The sequence below is a fragment of the Entelurus aequoreus genome, linkage group LG14 (genome assembly GCF_033978785.1).
Source record: "Entelurus aequoreus isolate RoL-2023_Sb linkage group LG14, RoL_Eaeq_v1.1, whole genome shotgun sequence".
In the NCBI taxonomy this organism is placed as follows: Eukaryota; Metazoa; Chordata; class Actinopteri; order Syngnathiformes; family Syngnathidae; genus Entelurus; species Entelurus aequoreus.
The window spans coordinates 6,142,655-6,170,620 of record NC_084744.1 but is presented as its reverse complement, the minus strand read 5'-3'; the positions used below and the strand labels follow the sequence as shown (position 1 = coordinate 6,170,620).

Sequence of the window (27,966 nt, the reverse complement as noted above, 5' to 3'; positions counted from 1 at the left end):
ATAGCCACGCCCCCACTGCCACAGGAACTTGTCTTTTAGTAGTAAGTAAACAAACAAAGACTCCTAATTAGTCTATGCAGTAACATATTGTGTCATTTATACACCTATTATTTTGTACACATTATGAGGGACAAACTGTAAAAATGGTTTATTAATCCACTTGTTCATTTACTGTTAATATCTGCTTATTTTCTGTTTCAACATGTTCTATCTACACTTCTGTTCAAATGTAATAATCACTTATTCTTCTCTTCTTTGATACTTTACATTAGTTTTGGACGATACCACACATTTAGGTATCGATCCGATACCAAGTAGTTACAGGATCATACATTGGTCTCATTCAAAGTCCTCATAATATAATATATCAGTATATATCATATACTGTACATATATTATGTAATTATTACATATATGTTCCATTTTATATTGCTACTACGGTACAGTTTTAGTCTATTTTATACCTGCATTGTCCTTTCCATCCTTACACTTTCCATCCTTTGTAACTGAGCTACTGTGTGGAACAATTTCCCTTGTGGATCATTAAAGTTTGTCTAAGTCTATGTGTCCAGGGACGTATTTCATGACTTTATAAACATTATATACATTTTTAAAAAAGGAAAAAAGTGTCATGATCCGTGGCCCGGATCATGTTTTGTTATTAGGGACCGCAATGTCCCTTTGGGACAGAGGACCCTATTGTATTTTGTGCATTTTATTATTATTCTTTATTATACCGCCGCCTCTTTGAGCTGTAATTTGACCCCCTTAACATGCTTCAAAATTCACCAAATTTGACACACACATCAGGACTGGCGAAAATTGCCATCTAATAAAATAAAAAAAAATAAAATAAAAAAAAATTAAATTGCGCTCTAGCGCCCCCTAGGAAAAAACACAGACAAAACTGCCTGTAACTTCCAGTAGAAATGTCGTAGAGACATGAAACAAAAACCTCTATGTAGGTCTCACTTAGACCTAGATTTCATACACTGACATCTTTCAGCAAAAATCAACAGGAAGTTGGCAATTCCCCTTTCAAAACAAAAGTTTAGTAAAAACAGGCACTTTTGACTCTTTGAGCTGTAATTTGACCCCCTTAACATGCTTCAAAACTCACCAAACTGGACACACACATCAGGACTGGCGAAAATTGCCATCTAATAAAAAAAGCAAACCCCAAAACTTAAAATTGCGCTCTAGCGCCCCCTAGGAATAAACCACAGACAAAACTGCTCCTAGGAAGAAAACAGAGACATGAAACAAAAACCTCTATGTAGGTCTCACTTAGACCTACATTTCATAAATTGACAACCCCCAGCAAAAATCAACAGGAAGTTTGCAATTCCCCCTTCAAAATAAAAGTTGGGTTAAAAACAGTCACTTTTTTTTAAACATTATCCCCTCTGAGCGCGTTTGTCGTGTTGGCTTCAAACTAGCACAGGAGAGAGAGTGAACCCTTCTGATTAAAAGTTGACGAAGGAGTTTTGATAACTGCTCCGGTTTGGATTTTACGAGCCCTCAAAGAACCGCTGCTGCGCTGCTGCCGTCTCAAGATGGCCGCTTAAAAGCAGGAAGCACCAGCGTGACCACACAATGCAGAGAAGGTAGGTACTGTGCGGGTAAAGATATGTTGACTGGGTGAAAGAAGGAGGCACCAGTTTGACTCCAGGATACAGAGAAGGTAGGTAATGTGCAGGTAAAGATATGTTGACTGGGGGATGGCAGGAAGCACCAGCGTGACCCGAGGATGCAGAGCAAGTAGGTAATGTGCGGGTGAAGATTGTTGAATGGGTAAAGGCAGGAAGCACCAGCGTGACCCCACTATGCAGAGAAGGTAGGTAATGTGCAGGTGAAGCTATGTTGCATGGGTGAAAGAAGTTCGCGCAGGTGTGGTCGAGGCAATGCAGACAAGGTAGGTAATGTGCAGGTGAAGATATGTTGCATGGGTAAAGGCAGAAAGCACAAGCGTGACCCCACTATGCAGAGAAGCTAGGTAATGTGCGGGTGAATATAGGTTGAATGGGTAAAGGCAGGAAGTACCAGCGTGACCTTACTATGCAGAGAAGGTTCAATTACATGATTACATAGATATGTTGTATGGGTGAAAGAAAGAAGCACCAGTGTGTCCCCAGGATGCAGGGAAGGTAGGTAATGAGCAGGTAAAGATATGTTAAATGGGTAAAGGCAGGAAACACCAGCAAAAGTCGGTCCCGTCCATCGCTGCTTGCAGCTTTAATTTTCTGTTAGTTTTGGACTCCCTTAGTTCCTGTTTTTGAGCACCATTGTGTTTGTTTTTAGTTACCATGGTTACCTATTATTTCCACTTGCCTCTGATTGGTGTTCGGGACGCTCACCTGTTTCCCGAGCACTAATCAGAGGCATTATTTAAGCCTGCCTTTGCCGGTCAGTCAGCCTGGCTTCTTTGTGTGCTCATGCTACTATTACGTGAGTATTCCTTGTCTTCAAGCCTATGCTAAGTGTTAGCCTTAGCTTCGAGTGCGATCGGCACGTTTTTCCTCCGGCTTGTTTTCAGTTTTTGGTACTTGTTCGATTTCTGAGAATAAATCATGTTCCTACCTGCACGTCCTGTCCGGAGTGGTCCGTCTGCAAGCTGAGACCCCCCCCACACGTGAAAAAAATATTTTGTGATGCTAAAAAATATCGATGTAACCACAGTCGTATCGACTAGATACACTCTTGTACTTGGTATCATTACAGTGGATGTCCGGTGTAGATCCACCCATGGCATTTGTTTACATTCAGGCGTGCTAGCTTTTGTATCCTCCTACGGTGTGTAGTGAAGCATGTTTAGATCAATGTATATATATATATATATATATATATATATATATATATATATATATATATATATATATATATATATATATATATATATATATATATATATATATATATATATATATATATATAAATGTATAAAAGCTTGGGTCTCCTCCACAATGATGCGTATACTAAAAACCTGTTCAGAGGGGAAACATTTGTATTCATTTTGACTTCCTGGTGTACAAAGTCCTTGGAGAGACGCGTACATGAAGTACAACCACGATACTCAACTCTCACCTTTGCCATCTGAGCCTGAACCCCGCTGCTCTTGAGGGCAGTCACGGCTTTCTGGGCTGCAGCCGGACTATCAAAGTCCACAAAGCCATACCCTGAGGAGACAAGGAGGACGGTAGAACAACGCTAGTCCATCAGTATGTGCCGACAAAGTACGTGTAGATACTGTACATTTGCATGTGCGTGGCAGAATGTTGGCAACAAAAAAAAACAAAAAGGCTGAGGATGCAGATACCAGAGTGATGTTACTTGCTGAGGTCAGCTCTTTGTTGTGTGGTGTACCAACGGGGTGAAGCCATAGTCCCTGGGCTCCTACGGAGGCTATTTTTAGCACATTTAACTAAATAAAGGTGACCGTGTCAGTGCTGTATAAGCTGAAAAGCCATTTAGCATCTGTGTGCTCTAATATCTTGAAATATAATATAGTATATAAATCAATATAGTACTTATTTATGTATTAATATACCAATATAGTACTTATTTATTAATTAATATACCAATACAGTACTTATTTATGTATTAATATACCAATATAGTACGTATTTCTGAATTGATATACCAATATAGTACTTATGTATGTATTAATATACCAATATAGTACTTATTTATGTATTAATATATCAATATAGTACGTATTTATGTATTAATATACATATATAGTACTTATTTATGTATTAATATACCAATATAGTACTTATTTATGTATTAATATACCAATATAGTACTTATTTATGAATTAATATACCAATATAGTACTTATTTATGTATTAATATACCAATATAGTACTTATTTATGTATTAATATACCAATATAGTACTTATTTATGAATTGATATACCAATATAGTACTTATGTATGTATTAATATACCAATATAGTACTTATTTATGTATTAATATATCAATATAGTATTTATTTATGTATTAATATACATATATAGTATTTATTTATGTATTAATATACCAATATAGTACTTATTTATTAATTAATATACCAATATAGTACTTATTTATGTATTAATATACCAATATAGTACTTATTTATGTATTAATACACCTATATAGTACTTATTTATGTATTAATATACCAATATAGTAGTTATTTATGTATTAATATACCAATATAGTACTTAATTATGTATTATTATACCAATATAGTACTTATGTATGTATTAATATACCAATATAGTACTTATGTATGTATTAATATACCAATATAGTACTTATTTATGTATTAATATACCAATATAGTACTTATTTATTAATTAATATACCAATACAGTACTTATTTATGTATTAATATACCAATATAGTACGTATTTATGAATTGATATACCAATATAGTACTTATGTATGTATTAATATACCAATATAGTACTTATTTATGTATTAATATATCAATATAGTACTTATTTATGTATTAATATACCTATATAGTACTTATTTATGCATTAATATACCAATATAGTACTTATTTATTAATTAATATACCAATATAGTACTTATTTATGTATTAATATACCAATATAGTACTTATTTATGTATTAATATACCTATATAGTACTTATTTATGTATTAATATACCAATATAGTACTTATTTATGTATTAATATACCAATATAGTACTTAATTATGTATTAATATATCAATATAGTACTTATTTATGTATTAATATACCAATATAGTACTTATTTATGTATTAATACACCAATATAGTACTTATGTATGGATTAATATACCAATATAGTACTTATTTATGTATTAATATACCAATATAGTACTTATTTATGTATTAATATAGTACTTATTTATGTATTAATATACCAATATAGAATAGAATGAAATAGAATAGAATAGAATGGACTTTATTGTCATTATATTTGCATATAAGGAGATTAAGGACTCCAATTTAAGGTGCGGCAGTGGAAACAAATATGGGATAAAACTAAATTACACAAGAAGTAATAAAGATGAATAATAAGAATTGAAATAAACAGACTACTATCCAATAGAAATAATAAGCAATCCTATACAGTATACAAAACAACATTGTGAGCTCATTATTAAGAAAAAACGACCGACAGGAAGGCGAGAAACACTTTTCTTGTCTCAACAGACCCTTGTCAAAACTCTAAAGACCGACTGCGCGGTTCCTGTCTTCACAATAAAAGCGCCCGCTTCATCCTGCCTGCGCTAACAAAATAAGAGTCTCAGAAAGCTAGAAACCTACGGAGTTTTCCGCCAAATAATTCTTGTAAAGTGAATAAAAAGGAGTATGGACAAATAAGATGGCAAAAAGCAAGCACTTTCATTGTGGTGTTGGACAGAAAGGAGGACTTTTTTTCCTCCTCCATTAGAAAATGTGGACATTATCATCACTACTGTCGGATTCCAATCAATGCAAGTCATCACAATCACACCAACTTATATTTTTGTCCTCATGAAAGAAAGGAATGTTAAACATGCTTGATTTTCTGTCAAGTTTTCAAAAAATATGCATTTTCTGCCATTTTCAGGTTTTGTCGGGACTCCTGATGAGGTTTTGAGACATCTCCTACAACTACAGCACCAGAATTGTGCTGCTGCTTTTTTTATTTTTGTGTAAATTGGTGTATTATTATTAAACACCTTTACCTTGTTAACAAAAACCTCTCTTTCATAAATAAATCAATATAAATTATATATATGAACTAGATGAGGCGATTCCTGAAGGAATTGCGTGTGAATGCTCCAATGCCGAAGTTGAACTAAAATCCTGGAATTTTTTTTGAATTGTTAAAGTCGAGCACACAATTCCCAAACAGGCTGAATGTTTTAAAGTTGAAACGGTTTGAATCGGATGAAAAATGTGGGAGTTGTGGTCCTTTGAAGAATGCCCCATTGATTTAAATGGGAATTTCCCAAAAATGTGGGAATTTCGGGAAAAGCGGGAATTTTTTTGAAAATGGATTAAAAAAAAACTTGAATGGTCTGAATGAGTGTTGGAATTTTTCAAATCGGTCGAGAAATGTTGAAGCAGTAACATGTTGAATTGAGAAATGGTGTCACGGAATTCCTGGAATTTCGGGAAAACCGGGAATTTGAAAATTTCGAAAAACGACTTTATTTTTTGTCCTGATTACGAGGAATGTTTTGACGGTAGAACGGTTGAAAAATGTGGGAGGAGTAGTCGCCAGAAAAAAGGGTGGAAATAGGGCTTAGGAAAACCAGGAATTCTGGAAAATCCTGGAATTTTTGGGAACTTGGAAAAAAGGGTTGTTTGTATTTCCAGAATGGTGGAATGTGTTGAAGGTGGAATGGTTTGAATCGGTTGAAAAACGTGGAAATAGTGGAAGTTTGAAAAATAGCCAATTCATTTTGGAATGGAAAAAATGTCCCGGAAAACCTGGAATTCTGGGAAATCTGGGAATTTTTGGAATTTGTCAAGGGAAAGCTCGCGATTCCCGAATAGGCTGAACAGTTTGAAGTTGGAACACTTTGAATCGGATGAAAAATGTGAAAGGTAGAACACGGCAAAATCTGGAGAAGAAGAAGAAGTACAAGTAGAAGTAGAAGTAGTAGAAGAAGAAGAAGAAGAAGAAATCAAAGAAGAAGAAGAAGTCGAAGAAGTAGAAGTAGAAGAAAAAGAAGAAGAAGAAGAAGTCGAAGAAGAAGTCGAAGAAGAGGAAGAAGAAGAATAAGTCGAAGAAGAAGAAGAAGTCAAAGAAGAAATAGAAGTAGAAGAAGAAGTCGAAAAAGAAGAAGTCGAAGAAGTAGAAGTAGAAAAAGAAGAAGTCGAAGAAGTTGAAGAAGAAGAAGAAGAAGAAGTCGAAGAAGTAGAAGTAGAAGAAGAAGTCAAAGAAGAAATAGAAGTAGAAGAAGAAGTCGAAGGAGAAGAAGTCGAAGAAGTAGAAGTAGAAGAAGAAGTAGAAGTAGAAGAAGAAGAAGTTGAAGAAGTTGAAGAAGTTGAAGAAGTTGAAGAAGAAGAAGAAGAAGAAGTTGAAGAAGAAGAAGAAGAAGAAGAAGAAGAAGAAGAAGAAGAAGAAGAAGAAGTCGAAGAAGAAGAAGAAGTAGAAGAAGAAGAAGAAGAAGTCGAACAAGAAGAAGTAGAAGAAAAAGAAGAAGAAAAAGTTGAAGAAGAAGAAGTCGAAGAAGAAGTCGAAGAAGAAGTAGAAGAGGAAGAAGTCGAAGAAGAAGAAGAAGTCGAATAAGTAGAAGTAGAAGAAAAAGAAGAAGAAGAAGAAGTCGAAGAAGAAGTCGAAGAAGAAGTAGAAGAAGAAAAAGAAGAAGAAGTCAAAGAAGTAGAAGTAGAAGAAGAAGAAGAAAAAGTCGAAGAAGAAATAGAAGTAGAAGATGAAGAAGTCGAAGAAGTAGAAGTAGAAGAAGTCGAAGAAGTAGGAGTAGAAGAAGAAGTAGAAGTAAAAGTAGCAGAAGAAGAAGAAGAAGAAGAAGAAGAAGTTGAAGAAGAAGAAGAAGAAGAAGAAGTTGAAGAAGAAGAAGAAGAAGAAGAAGTCGAAGAAGAAGAAGAAGTAGAAGAAGAAGAAGAAGAAGTCGAACAAGAAGAAGTAGAAGAAAAAGAACAAGAAAAAGTTGAAGAAGAAGTCGAAGAAGAAGTCGAAGAAGAAGTAGAAGAGGAAGAAGTCGAAGAAGAAGTAGAAGAAGAAGAAGAAGAAGAAGAAGTCGAAGAAGAAATAGAAGTAGAAGAAGAAGAAGTCGAAGAAGTAGAAGTAGAAGAAGAAGAAGAAAAAGTCGAAGAAGAAATAGAAGTAGAAGATGAAGAAGTCGAAGAAGTAGAAGTAGAAGAAGTTGAAGAAGTAGGAGTAGAAGAATAAGTAGAAGTAGCAGAAGAAGAAGAAGAAGAAGAAGAAGAAGAAGAAGAAGAAGTCGAAGAAGAAATAGAAGTAGAAGAAGAAGAAGTCGAAGAAGTAGAAGAAGTCGAAGAAGTAGGAGTAGAAGAAGAAGTAGAAGTAGAAGAAGAAGAAGTTGAAGAAGAAACAGAAGAAGAAGAAGTTGAAGAAGAAGAAGACGAAGAAGAAGTCGAAGAAGAAGAAGAAGTTGAAGAAGAAGAAGTTGAAAAAGAAGAAGAAGATGTCGAACAAGAAGAAGTCAAAGAAGTCGAAGAAGAAGAAGAAGAAGAAGAAGAAGAAGAAGAAGAAAAAGAAGAAATAGAAGTAGAAGAAGAAGTCGAAGAAGAAGAAGTCGAAGAAGTAGAAGTAGAAGAAGAAGTAGAAGAAGAAGAAGTTGAAGAAGTTGAAGAAGTTGAAGAAGAAGAAGAAGAAGAAGTTGAAGAAGAAGAAGAAGAAGTCGAAGAAGAAGAAGAAGTAGAAGAAGAAGAAGAAGTCGAACAAGAAGAAGTAGAAGAAAAAGAAGAAGAAAAAGTTGAAGAAGAAGAAGTCGAAGAAGAAGTAGAAGAGGAAGAAGTCGAAGAAGAAGAAGTCGAATAAGTAGAAGTAGAAGAAAAAGAAGAAGAAGAAGAAGTAGAAGAAGAAGTCAAAGAAGAAGTAGAAGAAGAAGAAGAAGAAGAAGAAGTCGAAGAAGAAATAGAAGTAGAAGAAGAAGAAGTCGAAGAAGTAGAAGTAGAAGAAGAAGAAGAAGAAGTCGAAGAAGAAATAGAAGTAGAAGATGAAGAAGTCGAAGAAGTAGAAGTAGAAGAAGTCGAAGAAGTAGGAGTAGAAGAAGAAGTAGAAGTAGAAGTAGCAGAAGAAGAAGAAGAAGAAGAAGAAGAAGAAGAAGTCGAAGAAGAAATAGAAGTAGAAGAAGAAGAAGTCGAAGAAGTCGAAGAAGTCGAAGAAGTCGAAGAAGTAGGAGTAGAAGAAGAAGAAGTTGAAGAAGAAACAGAAGAAGAAGAAGACGAAGAAGAAGTCGAAGAAGAAGAAGAAGTTGAAGAAGAAGAAGTTGAAAAAGAAGAAGAAGATGTCGAACAAGAAGAAGTCAAAGAAGTCGAAGAAGAAGAAGAAGAAGAAGAAGAAGAAGAAGAAGAAGAAGAAGAAGAAGAAGAAGAAGAAGAAGAAGAAGAAGAAGAAGAAGAAGAAGAAGAAAAAGAAGAAGTTGAACTAGGTTTGAATGTTGGAATGGTTTGAATGTTTAAGAGATTGAATTTCCAGGAAAACCGGAATTTGGTTTGGAACTTGGGATAGTGTTAGTTTGAATGTCCAGGATGAGAGGAATCTGTTGATGTTGGAATGGTTTGAATAGGTTGAAAAATGTGGGAATTGTGCAACTTGGAAAAATGTCCCATTCATTTCAATTGGAACTTCCTGAAAATTTGGGAATTTTGGAAAATGATTAGGAGCATGAATGTCCTGAACGATCTGAATTGGTTGGTGTTGGAATTGTTTAAATCGGGCAAGAAATGTTGAAGTAGTAAATGGTATTAGGGAATTTCGGGAAAATCAGGAATTTTTTTGAAAATGGTAAACGTGAATGGTCTGAATGAGTCGAAATGGTTGGTGTTGGAATTTTTCAAATCGGTCGAGAAATTGATAATGGTATTACGGAATTCCTGGAATTTCGGGAAATCCGGGAATTTTTCCACTTCAAAAAACAACTTTGTTTTTTTTCCTAACTAAGAGAAATGTTTTGACGGTGGAACAGTTGAAGTAGGTTGAAAAATGTGGAAGGAGTAGTCGCCAGAAAAAAGGGTGGAAACAGGGCTTTGGAAAACCAGGAATTCTGGAAAATCCTGGAATTATTTTGAACTTGGAAAAAGGGTAGTTTGAATTTCCAGAATGGTAGGCATGTGTTGAAGGTGGAATGTTTTTGACAGCATACTCACGACAGACAACTTCTCACACACACCTTTGCATTTGTTAGTCGCCTTGTCCAGGATCGCCTTTGTCGATACAATCTTGCCATACCTAAGAGAGAAGCAAAAAGGCAAGGTGAGGGTCGGTAAGGGAAGGTTAGGCAGCCATGACATTAGCACACTGGTATGTCACATAGGAGTTACAAGCCCTAATAATAAGAATATATTTTATTTGTAAAAGCACTTTACATTGAACAAACAACCTCAAAGTGCTACAGTGCATTTAAAAAACAACAACGCTAGAACCACAAATAGCTGCCCCCAACAAGTAAAATAAAAACTAGAACAGCCTTATAGCTAGAACTAGCATACGTATATTTAAAAAAAAAGGCTTTTTTAAAAAGAAGGGTTTTTAAGCCTTTTTTAAAAGCATTCACAGTCTGTGGTGCCCTCAGGTGGTCAGGGAGAGCGTTCCACGGACTGGGAGCGGCGGAGCAGAAAGCCTTAATAATAATAATAATAATAGATTTTATTTGTAAAAGCACTTTACATTGAACAAACAACCTCAAAGTGCTACAGTGCATTTAAAAAACAACAACGCTAGAACCACAAATTACTGCCCCCAACACGTAAAATAAAAACTAGAACAGCCTTAAAGCTAGAACTAGCATACGTATATCTAAAAAAAAATGCTTTTTTAAAAAGAAGGGTTTTTAAGCCTTTTTTAAAAGCATTCACAGTCTGTGGTGCCCTCATGTGGTCAGGGAGAGTGTTCCAAGGACTGGGAGCGGCGGAGCAGAAAGCCCTAATAATAATAATAATAATAATAATAATAATAGATTTTATTTGTAAAAGCACTTTACATTGAACAAACAACCTCAAAGTGCTACAGTGCATTTAAAAAACAACAACGCTAGAACCACAAATTACTGCCCCCAACACGTAAAATAAAAACTAGAACAGCCTTAAAGCTAGAACTAGCATACGTATATCTAAAAAAAATGCTTTTTTAAAAAGAAGGGTTTTTAAGCCTTTTTTAAAAGCATTCACAGTCTGTGGTGCCCTCATGTGGTCAGGGAGAGTGTTCCAAGGACTGGGAGCGGCGGAGCAGAAAGCCCTAATAATAATAATAATAATAATAATAATAATAGATTTTATTTGGAAAAGCACTTTACATTGAACAAACAACCTCAAAGTGCTACAGTGCATTTAAAAAACAACAACGCTACAACCACAAATACCTGCCCCCAACAAGTAAAATAAGAACTAGAACAGCCTTATAGCTAGAACTAGCATACATATATCTAAAAAAAAAGAATTTTTTAAAAAGAAGGGTTTTTAAGCCTTTTTTAAAAGCATTCACAGTCTGTGGTGCCCTCAGGTGGTCAGGGAGAGCGTTCCACGGACTGGGAGCGGCGGAACAGAAAGCCCTAATAATAATAATAATAATAATAATAATATATTTTATTTGTAAAAGCACTTTACATTGAACAAACAACCTCAAAGTGCTACAGTGCATTTAAAAAAACAACAACGCTAGAACCACAAATAGCTGCCCCCAACAAGTAAAATAAAAACTAGAACAGCCTTATAGCTAGAACTAGCATACGTATATTTAAAAAAAAAGGCTTTTTTAAAAAGAAGGGTTTTTAAGCCTTTTTTAAAAGCATTCACAGTCTGTGGTGCCCTCAGGTGGTCAGGGAGAGCGTTCCACGGACTGGGAGCGGCGGAGCAGAAAGCCTTAATAATAATAATAATAATAGATTTTATTTGTAAAAGCACTTTACATTGAACAAACAACCTCAAAGTGCTACAGTGCATTTAAAAAACAACAACGCTAGAACCACAAATTACTGCCCCCAACACGTAAAATAAAAACTAGAACAGCCTTAAAGCTAGAACTAGCATACGTATATCTAAAAAAAAATGCTTTTTTAAAAAGAAGGGTTTTTAAGCCTTTTTTAAAAGCATTCACAGTCTGTGGTGCCCTCATGTGGTCAGGGAGAGTGTTCCAAGGACTGGGAGCGGCGGAGCAGAAAGCCCTAATAATAATAATAATAATAATAATAATAATAGATTTTATTTGTAAAAGCACTTTACATTGAACAAACAACCTCAAAGTGCTACAGTGCATTTAAAAAACAACAACGCTAGAACCACAAATTACTGCCCCCAACACGTAAAATAAAAACTAGAACAGCCTTAAAGCTAGAACTAGCATACGTATATCTAAAAAAAATGCTTTTTTAAAAAGAAGGGTTTTTAAGCCTTTTTTAAAAGCATTCACAGTCTGTGGTGCCCTCATGTGGTCAGGGAGAGTGTTCCAAGGACTGGGAGCGGCGGAGCAGAAAGCCCTAATAATAATAATAATAATAATAATAATAATAGATTTTATTTGGAAAAGCACTTTACATTGAACAAACAACCTCAAAGTGCTACAGTGCATTTAAAAAACAACAACGCTACAACCACAAATACCTGCCCCCAACAAGTAAAATAAGAACTAGAACAGCCTTATAGCTAGAACTAGCATACATATATCTAAAAAAAAAGAATTTTTTAAAAAGAAGGGTTTTTAAGCCTTTTTTAAAAGCATTCACAGTCTGTGGTGCCCTCAGGTGGTCAGGGAGAGCGTTCCACGGACTGGGAGCGGCGGAACAGAAAGCCCTAATAATAATAATAATAATAATAATAATAATAGATTTTATTTGTAAAAGCACTTTACATTGAACAAACAACCTCAAAGTGCTACAGTGCATTTAAAAAAACAACAACGCTAGAACCACAAATAGCTGCCCCCAACAAGTAAAATAAAAACTAGAACAGCCTTATAGCTAGAACTAGCATACGTATATTTAAAAAAAAAGGCTTTTTTAAAAAGAAGGGTTTTTAAGCCTTTTTTAAAAGCATTCACAGTCTGTGGTGCCCTCAGGTGGTCAGGGAGAGCGTTCCACGGACTGGGAGCGGCGGAGCAGAAAGCCTTAATAATAATAATAATAATAGATTTTATTTGTAAAAGCACTTTACATTGAACAAACAACCTCAAAGTGCTACAGTGCATTTAAAAAACAACAACGCTAGAACCACAAATTACTGCCCCCAACACGTAAAATAAAAACTAGAACAGCCTTAAAGCTAGAACTAGCATACGTATATCTAAAAAAAAATGCTTTTTTAAAAAGAAGGGTTTTTAAGCCTTTTTTAAAAGCATTCACAGTCTGTGGTGCCCTCATGTGGTCAGGGAGAGTGTTCCAAGGACTGGGAGCGGCGGAGCAGAAAGCCCTAATAATAATAATAATAATAATAATAATAATAGATTTTATTTGTAAAAGCACTTTACATTGAACAAACAACCTCAAAGTGCTACAGTGCATTTAAAAAACAACAACGCTAGAACCACAAATTACTGCCCCCAACACGTAAAATAAAAACTAGAACAGCCTTAAAGCTAGAACTAGCATACGTATATCTAAAAAAAATGCTTTTTTAAAAAGAAGGGTTTTTAAGCCTTTTTTAAAAGCATTCACAGTCTGTGGTGCCCTCATGTGGTCAGGGAGAGTGTTCCAAGGACTGGGAGCGGCGGAGCAGAAAGCCCTAATAATAATAATAATAATAATAATAATAATAGATTTTATTTGGAAAAGCACTTTACATTGAACAAACAACCTCAAAGTGCTACAGTGCATTTAAAAAACAACAACGCTACAACCACAAATACCTGCCCCCAACAAGTAAAATAAGAACTAGAACAGCCTTATAGCTAGAACTAGCATACATATATCTAAAAAAAAAGAATTTTTTAAAAAGAAGGGTTTTTAAGCCTTTTTTAAAAGCATTCACAGTCTGTGGTGCCCTCAGGTGGTCAGGGAGAGCGTTCCACGGACTGGGAGCGGCGGAACAGAAAGCCCTAATAATAATAATAATAATAATAATAATAGATTTTATTTGTAAAAGCACTTTACATTGAACAAACAACCTCAAAGTGCTACAGTGCATTTAAAAAAAACAACAACGCTAGAACCACAAATAGCTGCCCCCAACAAGTAAAATAAAAACTAGAACAGCCTTAAAGCTAGAACTAGCATATGTATATTTTTTAAAAATGCTTTTTTTTAAATAAGGGTTTTTAAGCCTTTTTTAAAAGCATTCACAGTTTGTGGTGCCCTCAGGTGGTCAGGGAGAGCGTTCCACGGACTGGGAGCGGCGGAGCAGAAAGCCTTAATAATAATAATAATAATAGATTTTATTTGTAAAAGCACTTTACATTGAACAAACAACCTCAAAGTGCTACAGTGCATTTAAAAAACAACAACGCTAGAACCACAAATTACTGCCCCCAACACGTAAAATAAAAACTAGAACAGCCTTAAGCTAGAACTAGCATACGTATATCTAAAAAAAATGCTTTTTTAAAAAGAAGGGTTTTTAAGCCTTTTTTAAAAGCATTCACAGTCTGTGGTGCCCTCATGTGGTCAGGGAGAGTGTTCCAAGGACTGGGAGCGGCGGAGCAGAAAGCCCTAATAATAATAATAATAATAATAATAATAATAGATTTTATTTGTAAAAGCACTTTACATTGAACAAACAACCTCAAAGTGCTACAGTGCATTTAAAAAACAACAACGCTAGAACCACAAATAGCTGCCCCCAACAAGTAAAATAAAAACTAGAACAGCCTTATAGCTAGAACTAGCATACGTATATTTAAAAAAAAAGGCTTTTTTAAAAAGAAGGGTTTTTAAGCCTTTTTTAAAAGCATTCACAGTCTGTGGTGCCCTCAGGTGGTCAGGGAGAGCGTTCCACGGACTGGGAGCGGCGGAGCAGAAAGCCTTAATAATAATAATAATAATAATAGATTTTATTTGTAAAAGCACTTTACATTGAACAAACAACCTCAAAGTGCTACAGTGCATTTAAAAAACAACAACGCTAGAACCACAAATTACTGCCCCCAACACGTAAAATAAAAACTAGAACAGCCTTAAAGCTAGAACTAGCATACGTATATCTAAAAAAAATGCTTTTTTAAAAAGAAGGGTTTTTAAGCCTTTTTTAAAAGCATTCACAGTCTGTGGTGCCCTCATGTGGTCAGGGAGAGTGTTCCAAGGACTGGGAGCGGCGGAGCAGAAAGCCCTAATAATAATAATAATAATAATAATAATAATAGATTTTATTTGGAAAAGCACTTTACATTGAACAAACAACCTCAAAGTGCTACAGTGCATTTAAAAAACAACAACGCTAGAACCACAAATTACTGCCCCCAACACGTAAAATAAAAACTAGAACAGCCTTAAAGCTAGAACTAGCATACGTATATCTAAAAAAAATGCTTTTTTAAAAAGAAGGGTTTTTAAGCCTTTTTTAAAAGCATTCACAGTCTGTGGTGCCCTCATGTGGTCAGGGAGAGTGTTCCAAGGACTGGGAGCGGCGGAGCAGAAAGCCCTAATAATAATAATAATAATAATAATAATAATAGATTTTATTTGGAAAAGCACTTTACATTGAACAAACAACCTCAAAGTGCTACAGTGCATTTAAAAAACAACAACGCTAGAACCACAAATAGCTGCCCCCAACAAATAAAATAAGAACTAGAACAGCCTTATAGCTAGAACTAGCATACATATATCTAAAAAAAAAAGAATTTTTTTAAAAGAAGGGTTTTTAAGCCTTTTTTAAAAGCATTCACAGTCTGTGGTGCCCTCAGGTGGTCAGGGAGAGCGTTCCACGGACTGGGAGCGGCGGAACAGAAAGCCCTAATAATAATAATAATAATAATAGATTTTATTTGTAAAAGCACTTTACATTGAACAAACAACCTCAAAGTGCTACAGTGCATTTAAAAAAAACAACAACGCTAGAACCACAAATAGCTGCCCACAACAAGTAAAATAAAAACTAGAACAGCCTTATAGCTAGAACTAGCATACGTATATCTAAAAAAAAGGCTTTTTTAAAAAGAAGGGTTTTTAAGCCTTTTTTAAAAGCATTCACAGTCTGTGGTGCCCTCAGGTGGTCAGGGAGAGCGTTCCACGGACTGGGAGCGGCGGAGCAGAAAGCCTTAATAATAATAAAAATAATAATAGATTTTATTTGTAAAAGCACTTTACATTGAACAAACACCTCAAAGTGCTACAGTGCATTTAAAAAACAACAACGCTAGAACCACAAATAGCTGCCCCCAACACGTAAAATAAAAACTAGAACAGCCTTATAGCTAGAACTAGCATACATATATATATATATATGTATATAAAAAAAGGCTTTTTTAAAAAGAAGGGTTTTTAAGCCTTTTTTAAAAGCATTCACAGTCTGTGGTGCCCTCAGGTGGTCAGGGAGAGTGTTCCAAGGACTGGGAGCGGCGGAGCAGAAAGCCTGATCTCTCATAGTTCAGGGCTTTGTCCGCGGAGGTGTCGTGTGGAGGATTTGTGGGTGAGCAGTTCTTTGAGGTAGAGGGGGGCATTTCCATCCCTACCATCCGTAGACCCTAGCAATGTTCCCCATTGGACTCGTTGGCCATATGTTCTCGTCAAACTGTAACCTAAGCACGCGTCTTGTTCATGGTGGTGGGGAAACTAGAGGCCAGACCAGCTGGAAAGAGGCAGGCTATACCCTGGACCAAGGGCCGGTCAGTGGTGAGGCCATCGTTGGCCCCGAGCCAAGGTGCCAGCTCCAGTCTGTGATCCGACACGCTGCTCCGCTTACATTCCTGGTCGCGGTCCGTAGAAGATTGGACTGTTGCCACAATAGATCTGTGCATACCAGCACCTCCAACCGAGACCAGTGGTTCTTAACCTCTTTGGAGTCACAGACATCTGAATCTAGTCCCAGGAACACAGTTCTACATCCAATATGCAGTTGACATTGTCACATCCATGGCACAACCCAATGTTGGCGTTAACGCACTTTTGGGCTTTCCGCCGGTGTTTTGTTATGTTTATATTTGCCAGTCTCGTGCCAAAATGTGATTGCCTGCCAAAAAACGTTGTGTGGTAAATGGTAAATAAAAAGAGTATACAATGATTTGCAAATCCTTTTCAACTTATATTCAACTGAATAGACTGCAAAGACAAGATATTTCATGTTCACACTGGTAAACTTTGTTATTTTCTGCAAATATTAGCTCATTTGGGATTTGATGCCTGCGACATGTTTCAAAAAAGCTGGCACAAGTGGCAAAAAAGACTGAGAAAGTTGAGGAATGCTCATCAAAGACTTATTTGGAACATCCCACAGGTGAACAGGCTAATTGGGAACAGGTGGGTGCCATGATTGGGTATAAAAGCAGACTTCCGTGAAATGCTCAGTCATTCACAAACAAGGACGGGGCGAGGGGTCACCACTTTGTCAACAAATGCCTGAGCGAGTTGTTTAAGAACATTATTTCTCAACCAGCTATTGCAAGGAATTTAGGGACTCACCATCTACGCTCTGTAATATCATCAAAACATTCAGACAATCCGGATAAATCACTGCACATAAGCAGCAATGCCGAAAACCAACATTGAATGCCTGTGACCTTGGATCCATTAGGTCATATTGCATCAAAAAGCGACATCAGTGTGTAAAGGATATCACCACATGGGCTCAGGAACACTTTAGAAAACCACTGTCAGCAACTACAGTTGGTCGCTACATCTGTAAGTGCAAGTTAGAACTCTACTACTACTCTACTGGGGCGGTGTGGCTCGGTTGGTAGAGCGGCCGTGCCAGCAACTTGAGGGTTCCAGGTTCGATCCCCGCTTCCAACATCCTAGTCACTGCCGTTGTGTCCTTGGGCAAGACACTTTACCCACCTGCTCCCAGTGCCACCCACGCTGGTTTAAATGTAACTTAGATAGTGGGTTTCACTATGTAAAAGCACTTTGAGTCACTAGAGAAAAGCGCTATATAAATGTAATTCACTTCACTACTATGCAAAGCGAAAGCTATTTATCAACAACACCCAGAAACGCTTTCGCCGGGCCCGAGCTCATCTAAGATGGACTGATGCAAAGTTGTCATTGTCACATCCATGGCACACCCGATGCTTTGTTTGCCCCCCTACCTTTCCATGAACACCATAAACCAGGGCTGCCCAAACCTTGAGCCTCCAAGGGTCAAAGTAGAAAAAACAAGCCGTGGTCCTAGCGACTCTAAACGCGGGTGAGGAGTTCATCCCCATAGGGCCAAATGGTAGCGGAGGGTGTCACACTCAATAGTTGGCAAACCAGTGACCCTTGCGGACATGCCATCAACGATCATGTGAGCTGGAACCAGGTCAGTATGAACATGTTCTACATTTGGCGGGTCACATTTGATTAAAATGAGCCATGGACCTCAGCTCTGCCCAATCAGGAGTCAGCAGTCCTGTTTTGAGCAAACGACAGAGGCCCACCTTGTTTGAAAAGATTGATACGTACAACTTTGTGACTCTGATTAATATCAATATGAATACCATTTGTACCACATATGTAGCCTGCTCACAGCCAGATTAGAGTTTCATGTCAAAATTATGTCATATTTGCTTATAAATATTTTACATATAAACATGCCAGCACATCAAAAATTACAGAAGAGACTTTGACTACATGTGCTTTGTGGACTTGGAGAAGGCATTCGACCGTGTCCCTCGGGAAGTCCTGTGGGGAGTGCTCAGAGAGTATGGGGTATCGGACTGTCTGATTGTGGCGGTCCGCTCCCTGTATGATCAGTGTCAGAGCTTGGTCCGCATTGCCGGCAGTAAGTCGGACACGTTTCCAGTGAGGGTTGGACTCCGCCAAGGCTGCCCTTCATCACTGATTCTGTTCATAACTTTTATGGACAGAGTTTCTAGGCGCAGTCAGGGCGTTGAGGGGATCCGGTTTGGTGGCTGCAGGATTAAGTCTCTGCTTTTTGCAGATGATGTGGTCCTGATGGCTTCATCTGGCCAGGATCTTCAGCTCTCACTGGATCGGTTTGCACCCGAGTGTGAAGCGACTGGGATGAGAATCAGCACCTCCAAGCCTGAGTCCATGGTTCTCGCCAGGAAAAGGGTGGACTGCCATCTCCGGGTTGGGGAGGAGACCCTGCCCCAAGTGGAGGAGTTCAAGTACCTCACAGTCTTGTTCACGAGTGAGGAAAGAGTGGATGGTGAGATCGACAGGCGGATCGGTGCGGCGTCTTCAGTAATGCGGACGCTGTATCGATCCGTTGTGGTGAAGAAGGAGCTGAGCCGGAAGGCAAAGCTCTCAATTTACCGGTCGATCTACGTTCCCATCCTCACCTATGGTCTTGAGCTTTGGGTTATGACCGAAAGGACAAGATCACGGGTACAGGCGGCCGAAATGAGTTTCCTCCGCCGGGTGGTGGGGCTCTCCCTTAGAGATAGGGTGAAAAGCTCTGCCATCCGGGGGGAGCTCAAAGTAAAGCCACTGCTCCTCCACATGGAGAGGAGCCAGGTGAGGTGGTTTGGGCATCTGGTCAGGATGCCACCCTAGGGAGGTGTTCGGGGCACGTCCGACCGGTAGGAGGCCACGGGGAAGACCCAGGACACGTTGGGAAGACTATGTCTCCCGGCTGGCCTGGGAACGCCATCGGGATCCTCCGGGAAGAGCTGGACGAAGTGGCTGGGGAGAGGGAAGTCTGGGCTTCCCTGCCGACCTCGGATAAGCGGAAGATGGATGGATGGACTTTGACTCTTGTTTGATCACTCAATTTATTATTACAACTTAGGAGAGCTACTTGCGGTAGCAGTCGTGTGAGATAGAGTCTAACCAGGAACACATTGTGTCAGCAATAGGTGGCCAAATGATCAGGGGTGTCATTCTGGTTTTCATTGAGGGCCACATTGCAGTTCTGGCTGCTCTCAGAGGGCCACATGTTTCAGTGAATATAGAAGAATTATAATAGGTAATCGCCTCATTATTACACAATTCCCTACGGATCTCCATTTTTTACATTCAAATTGATGGATAACGTATTTGCTTTTGAAATCATAAGAGAGGGGGACAAGCATGCAAAAATGTTAGGAAAATATATTAATACTACAAAGGCGTCACAACTTTTTCCAACAAGTTATAATAAAAAGTCAAAGTATGTGGGAACCATTTTGATATATTCGGATTTTGTAAAAAAAATGCCAAACACACATACATTTAAGGACAACGCTTAGTGTCGGCTTTGTGGTATAGGTGACAATGTGTACTATTCATTTAATACACAGGTAAGTACAAACAGTTAAAATAAATAAGAGCTGTCAGGTTCAAACACTGATGACATTTATTAAACAAGACAAGAAGCAAGGAATTAAACAGAGACAGAATTAAATTTGGCTCAATTGAGGAGAAACGTCTGGGCTGTACTCTTGCACAGTCTCCCACCACGCTCTGACGAAAGATTGTACGCCTCCTCTTTTATTTGGACTTTCCCTGATTACATGGCAACAGCTGTTTCTAGAGGAATGGGGGTCGTAAACAGGTGCTGCCTTTGGTCACAAAACAGTTCTAAGAAAAGGTCGTAAAACAGTTCAAAGAAAAGGTGCCTGGAGCTTGGGCAGGTCAAGACAATATCTTTCTGTGGATTACAATACATCAAAGAAACCGACGCCTTCATGTCGCTTCCCGTCGTACACAGTGGAGTTTTACAAGCCTTCTGCTTGGTAGGATCAAAGACAGATTTTGTCCTTTCGCCGGGAACTCATGGCAACACAAAGTTTGGTGATAACTTGGATACAAATATTCTGACAAGAGCAAAAAGACTCGAACGAGTGTGACGATCCTTCTGGTAAGGGGTGTATCCCTTTAAGGAGGATGCCTGTGAGTGACTTAGTTTAACGTGGGGAGACTGGCACAGACAGTCACCACACGATCCTTGACAGAAACCGGGTCAGGGTCCAGTGGCATGGAGTCCAAGATGACTGGGGACCCTTTTCTGCTGCAGCCTTCTTCCGCCATCGCAGCCGTTGTGGTAGTTCTTAAATCTACCGTCTTCCGCCTGCTCCGCCGTTGAGGTCTTCACCATATCCCTGGCTAGGGGGCAGTCAGATACTAGGCTTTTGCCAAGGGCCACCTGGGGTAACAGTAGTAAAGGGGTTAACCTCCTGGTGCCCCAAGACCCCCATAGAGGAGCCTCCACTGCCGGATGCACTTTAACGTCATACCCAGGACATCGACTTCAAAGTAATGCACTTCTTAAATTTTGATTCGCCGAAAGTTTTATCGATCATTTCCAGTGTTAGGAGTCCCGCGTGTTATTGTTTTGGTCATGGCGAGCAATAAACCCAAGAAGCGAAGCTTCAATGACTTCGGGCTCCAGTACTCTGGAATGCTCTCCCGGTCACAGTTAGAGATGCTACCTCAGTAGAAGCATTTAAGTCCCATCTTGTATACTCTAGCCTTTAAATAGACCCCCCTTTTTTAGACCAGTTGATCTGCCGTTTCTTTTCTTTTCTCCTCTGCCCCCCTCTCCCTTGTGTAGGGGGGGGGGGGGGGCACAGGTCCGGTGGCCATGGATGAAGTGCTGGCTGTCCAGAGTCGGGACCCGGGGTGGACCGCTCGCCTGTGCATCGGTTGGGGACATCTCTGCACTGCTGACCCATCTAGGCTCGGGATGGTCTCCTGCTGGCCCCACTATGGACTGGACTCTCACTATTATATTAGATCCACTATGGACTGGACTCTCACACTATTATGTTAGATCCACTATGGACTGGACTCTCAATATTATGTTAGATCCACTATGGACTGGACTCTCACACTATTATGTTAGATCCACTATGGACTGGACTCTCACACTATTATGTTAGATCCACTATGGACTGGACTCTCACACTATTATGTTAGATCCACTATGGACTGGACTCTCACACTATTATGTTAGATCCACTATGGACTGGACTCTCACTATTATGTTAGATCCACTATGGACTGGACTCTCACTATTGTGCTAGATCCACTATGGACTGGACTCTCACACTATTATGTTAGATCCACTATGGACTGGACTCTCACACTATTATGGTAGATCCACTATGGACTGGACTCTCACACTATTATGTTAGATCCACTATGGACTGGACTCTCACACTATTATGTTAGATCCACTATGGACTGGACTCTCATACTATTATGTTAGATCCACTATGGACTGGACTCTCACACTATTTTGTTAGATCCACTATGGACTGGACTCTCACACTATTATGTTAGATCCACTATGGACTGGACTTTCACAATATTATGCTAGACCCACTATGGACTGGACTCTCACTATTATGTTAGATCCACTATGGACTGGACTCTCACACTATTGTTAGATCCACTATGGACTGGACTCTCACTATTATGTTAGATCCGCTATGGACTGGACTCTCACACTAATATGTTAGATCCACTATAGACTGGACTGACACTATTATGTTGGATCCACTGTGGACTGGACTCTCACTATTATGTTAGATCCACTATGGACTGGACTCTCACACTATTATGCTAGACCCACTATGGACTGGACTCTCACTATTATGGTAGATCCACTATGGACTGGACTCTCACACTATTATGTTAGATCCACTATGGACTGGACTCTCACACTATTATGGTAGATCCACTATGGACTGGACTTTCACAATATTATGTTAGATCCACTATGGACTGGACTCTCACTATTATGTTAGATCCACTATGGACTGGACTTTCACAATATTATGCTAGACCCACTATGGACTGGACTCTCACTATTATGGTAGATCCACTATGGACTGGACTCTCACACTATTATGTTAGATCCACTATGGACTGGACTTTCACACTATTATGTTAGATCCCCTATGGACTGGACTCTCACACTATTATGTTAGATCCACTATGGACTGGACTCTCACACTATTATGTTAGATCCACTATGGACTGGACTCTCACACTATTATGTTAGATCCACTATGGACTGGACTCTCACTATTATGTTAGATCCACTATGGACTGGACTCTTACTATTATGTTAGATCCACTATGGACTGGACTCTCACACTATTATGTTAGATCCACTATGGACTGGACTCTCACACTATTATGTTAGATCCACTATGGACTGGACTCTCACACTATTATGTTAGATCCACTATGGACTGGACTCTCACACTATTATGTTAGATCCACTATGGACTGGACTCTCACACTATTATGTTAGATCCACTATGGACTGGACTCTCATAATAGTCACTAGTCCTGTGCGGCTTATTTACGGGAAAAACAACATGTATTTAAATGTATTGAAAAAGTAATAATAATAAAAAATAAATAAATAAAAATGCTACTTTCTGCTGTATACTCTTTAAGAGTGGACTTGCCACCATATTTGTCAGGGCCTGCCCCAAAGCGGCTGCGTGGGCTGCACGGCCGCAGGCAGGGCAGACGATCAATAGCACATGGATATCAGATAATGGCGAGAGGAAGCGCGGGACTCACGGCTGGCACAGATGGGCGAGGTCACGGTCGCTGGTGGACGGGGACAGTCCTCGGATGTACAAGTTAGTCCTGCTGAGCTGCTCCCAGCCGGCGGTGCTGCTGCTGCTGCTGCTGCCTGGGCTGGGCGGAGCCATGGGCGGAGACAGCAGGGTGACAGGTGACTGCGGGGGGGGGGAACAAAATAAATGTGCACTTTTAGAGGTTTTAAAGCCAAATAAAAAGGTGTTCATTAATAATGATGTGTCTCCATACACAGTGTGGAGCCGCTCACTTCATTTAGTAATAATCTCCCACTAACAGGAAATAACATACAATTCTTAGTATCATTACCAAGTACCATTATCAATGGAGGACAAGACTAAACATGCATTACACCTAAGCTAACTGCTTACTATAGTGGCAGAACTATGTACCACTACACCACCAGGGTTATGTTTCATACTATACTATACTGGCAGAACTATGTACCACTACACCACCAGGGTTATGTTTCATACTATACTATACTGGCAGAACTATGTACCACTACACCATCAGGGTTATGTTTCATACTATTCTATACTGGCAGAACTATGTACCACTACACCACCAGGGTTATGTTTCATACTATACTATACTAGCAGAACTATGTGCCACTACACCACCAGGGTTATGTTTCATACTATACTAGCAGAACTATGTACCACTACACCACCAGGGTTATGTTTCATACTATACTATACTGGCAGAACTATGTACCACTACACCACCAGGGTTATGTTTCATACTATACTAGCAGAACTATGGACCACTACACCACCAGGGTTATGTTTCATACTATACTATACTGGCAGAACTATGTACCACTACACCACCAGGGTTATGTTTCATACTATACTATACTGGCAGAACTATGTACCACTACACCACCAGGGTTATGTTTCATACTATACTATACTAGCACAACTATGTACCACTACACCACCAGGGTTATGTTTCATACTATACTATACTAGCAGAACTATGTACCACTACACCACCAGGGTTATGTTTCATACTATACTATACTAGCAGAACTATGTACCACTACAACACCAGGGTTATGTTTCATACTATACTATACTAGCAGAACTATGTACCACTACACCACCAGGGTTATGTTTCATACTATACTATACTAGCAGAACTATGTACCACTACACCACCAGGGTTATGTTTCATAATATACTATACTGGCAGAACTATGTACCACTACACCACCAGGGTTATGTTTCATACTATACTATACTGGCAGAACTATGTACCACTACACCACCAGGGTTATGTTTCATACTATACTATACTGGCAGAACTATGTACCACTACACCACCAGGGTTATGTTTCATACTATACTATACTAGCAGAACTATGTACCACTACAACACCAGGGTTATGTTTCATACTATACTATACTAGCAGAATTATGTACCACTACACCACCAGGGTTATGTTTCATACTATGCTAGCAGAACTATGTACCACTACACCACCAGGGTTATGTTTCATACTATACTATACTAGCAGAACTATGTACCACTACAACACCAGGGTTATGTTTCATACTATACTATACTGGCAGAACTATGTACCACTACACCACCAGGGTTATGTTTCATACTATACTGGCAGAACTATGTACCACTACACCACCAGGGTTATGTTTCATACTATTCTATACTAGCAGAAATGTGTACCACTACACCACCAGGGTTATGTTTCATACTATACTATACTAGCAGAACTATGTACCACTACACCACCAGGGTTATGTTTCATACTATACTATACTGGCAGAACTATGTACCACTACACCACCAGGGTTATGTTTCATACTATACTATACTAGCAGAACTATGTACCACTACACCACCAGGGTTATGTTTCATACTATACTATACTGGCAGAACTATGTACCACTACACCACCAGGGTTATGTTTCATACTATACTATACTAGCAGAACTATGTACCACTACACCACCAGGGTTATGTTTCATACTATACTATACTGGCAGAACTATGTACCACTACAACACCAGGGTTATGTTTCATACTATACTATACTAGCAGAACTATGTACCACTACACCACCAGGGTTATGTTTCATACTATGCTAGCAGAACTATGTACCACTACACCACCAGGGTTATGTTTCATACTATACTAGCAGAACTATGTACCACTACACCACCAGGGTTATGTTTCATACTATACTAGCAGAACTATGTACCACTACACCACCAGGGTTATGTTTCATACTATACTAGCAGAAATATGTACCACTACACCACCAGGGTTATGTTTCATACTATACTATACTGGCAGAACTATGTACCACTACACCACCAGGGTTATGTTTCATACTATACTATACTAGCAGAACTATGTACCACTACACCACCAGGGTTATGTTTCATACTATACTATACTAGCAGAACTATGTACCACTACACCACCAGGGTTATGTTTCATACTATACTATACTAGCAGAACTATGTACCACTACACCACCAGGGTTATGTTTCATACTATGCTAGCAGAACTATGTACCACTACACCACCAGGGTTATGTTTCATACTATACTATACTAGCAGAACTATGTACCACTACACCACCAGGGTTATGTTTCATACTATACTATACTGGCAGAACTATGTACCACTACACCACCAGGGTTATGTTTCATACTATACTATACTGGCAGAACTATGTACCACTACACCACCAGGGTTATGTTTCATACTATACTATACTGGCAGAACTATGTACCACTACACCACCAGGGTTATGTTTCATACTATACTATACTGGCAGAACTATGTACCACTACACCACCAGGGTTATGTTTCATACTATGCTAGCAGAACTATGTACCACTACACCACCAGGGTTATGTTTCATACTATACTATACTGGCAGAACTATGTACCACTACACCACCAGGGTTATGTTTCATACTATACTATACTAGCAGAACTATGTTATCACACAATGTGTTTTCTACGAGTTCAGGTTGCCCTGCGTGAAGACCATTTGCCCGGGTCACTATCCACCGGTGCTTACAAAGCTGTCTTTGATCTTATCAAGCAAAAGGTGGACAAGCTTGTAAATCTCCACTGTGTGCGATGGAATGCGCCGTAGAGGTGTCAGTTTCTCAGATCTCGGACAGCCACAGGAAGGGCCTTATCAGGACCCGAAATCTACCAGCAGAGAGGGGGCAAACCTGACACCGCTCCAATCAGGGAATGCCCAAATAAATGGGGAGGCGTGGAACTTTTTCCTCAGAGCGCGGGGTGACATTGTACGAGGGTGCAGGTCCACGCGCTCTCCTCATGAGCTAAATGGAATCATGTCTCTGTTTGATTCCTTGCTTCTTGTCCTGTTTAATAAATAGTTCGGTGTTTAAACCTGACAATTCCGTTTGGACTCCAAGCTCTGACATTAACGTCAGAACCTTGTCAGTACTGGCGATCAATAAAAAAAACATCCTCGGTGCCATTAATGAGCTGCCGAACACGCTCTCTTCCAGGGCTGCAAGTCATCGCGGAAGCGGATCTTTGATCTTGAGTGTTTTACGCTTGTTTTTTGGGGGAGGAGGCGAGAAGGAACATTCCAGAGTGACTCGTTTAGGTCTGAAGAGAGCGTTCCCCTTCAGGGGTTTGCCAGAGATTATCCTCCCAGCAGCCCCTGCTCCACGGGAAGTGCAAGCTGAGAGGGAAGTGGAGGAATGTCAAGCATGAAGCGCTGACATGACTGAGCAACCCCGGTCTGAACTCCAGTCTGGAGGATCTTCACCGAGGGTACCGCCTCGGTCTAATGCCCCCCTCCTCGGTCCAATGCCCCCCTCCTCGGTCCAGTCATGAATGGATGCAAGGGCAAAAGCAACATTGTCAAAACTTCACTGGTGAATCGTAAGACGAGAGTCACAAAGTGGAACATTTTAAGACTTGCCATCGTGACCGGGTTTTAATGACCAGAACCTCATGACAAGCCTCTGCTCGGAACCAGCGTGTCTCTGGGGGATTTTTCACCTATTTTTGGTTGTTTACGAGAGAAAGCGCGGATTATTGCCATGGTCTGGCCGGTCTCAAACCAGGGGTCTTAAGCGCTCGAGTGGGCGTAAAAAATGCTGCTGTGTCGTCCACTGCAGAGGCCGTGACCCAGTATCGGCATGTGGGCGGGGCTGAACTCAAATAGCCACTATACTTTTGTGTTTTTCCTCGTTTTTGTAAACAAGTACAAAAGCAGTGAAGTTGTCACGTTGTGTAAATGGTAAATAAAAACAGAATACAGTGATGTTTTTCAACTTATATTCAATTGAATAGACTGCAAAGGCAAGATATTTAACGTTCGAACTGGAAAACGTTTGTTATTTTTTGCAAATATTAGCCCGTTTGGAATGGGATGCCTGCGACGTGTTTCAAAAAAGCTGGCACAAGTGGCAAAAAAGACTGAGAAAACTGAGGAATGCTCATCAGACACTTATTTGGAACATCCCACAGGTGAACGGGCTAATTGGGAACAGGTGGGTGCCATGATTGGGTATAAAAGTAGACTTCCGTGAAATGCTCAGTCATTCACAAACTTGTCAACAAATGCCTGAGCAAATTGTTTAAGAACAACATTTCTCAACCAGCTATTGCAAGGAATTTAGGGATTTCACCATCTACGCTCCGTAATATCATCAAAAGGTTCAGAGAATCTGGAGAAATCACTG

The 27,966-nt window shown here is 39.2% G+C and overlaps 1 protein-coding gene across 1 annotated transcript in view; it reads right to left on the bottom strand.

The window, feature by feature from the left end:
- Window positions 1-27,966, bottom strand: part of LOC133664326 (RNA-binding motif, single-stranded-interacting protein 1-like) — an 81,131-nt gene that overhangs the window by 42,842 nt on the left and 10,323 nt on the right. Inside the window, exons 2-4 of the mRNA XM_062068842.1 lie at window positions 23,231-23,391; window positions 9,857-9,915; window positions 3,085-3,176 (exon numbers count right to left, since the gene is read on the bottom strand). Coding sequence (XP_061924826.1) covers window positions 3,085-3,176; window positions 9,857-9,915; window positions 23,231-23,391 — 312 coding nt within the window. The remainder of the gene's footprint in view (window positions 1-3,084; window positions 3,177-9,856; window positions 9,916-23,230; window positions 23,392-27,966) is intronic.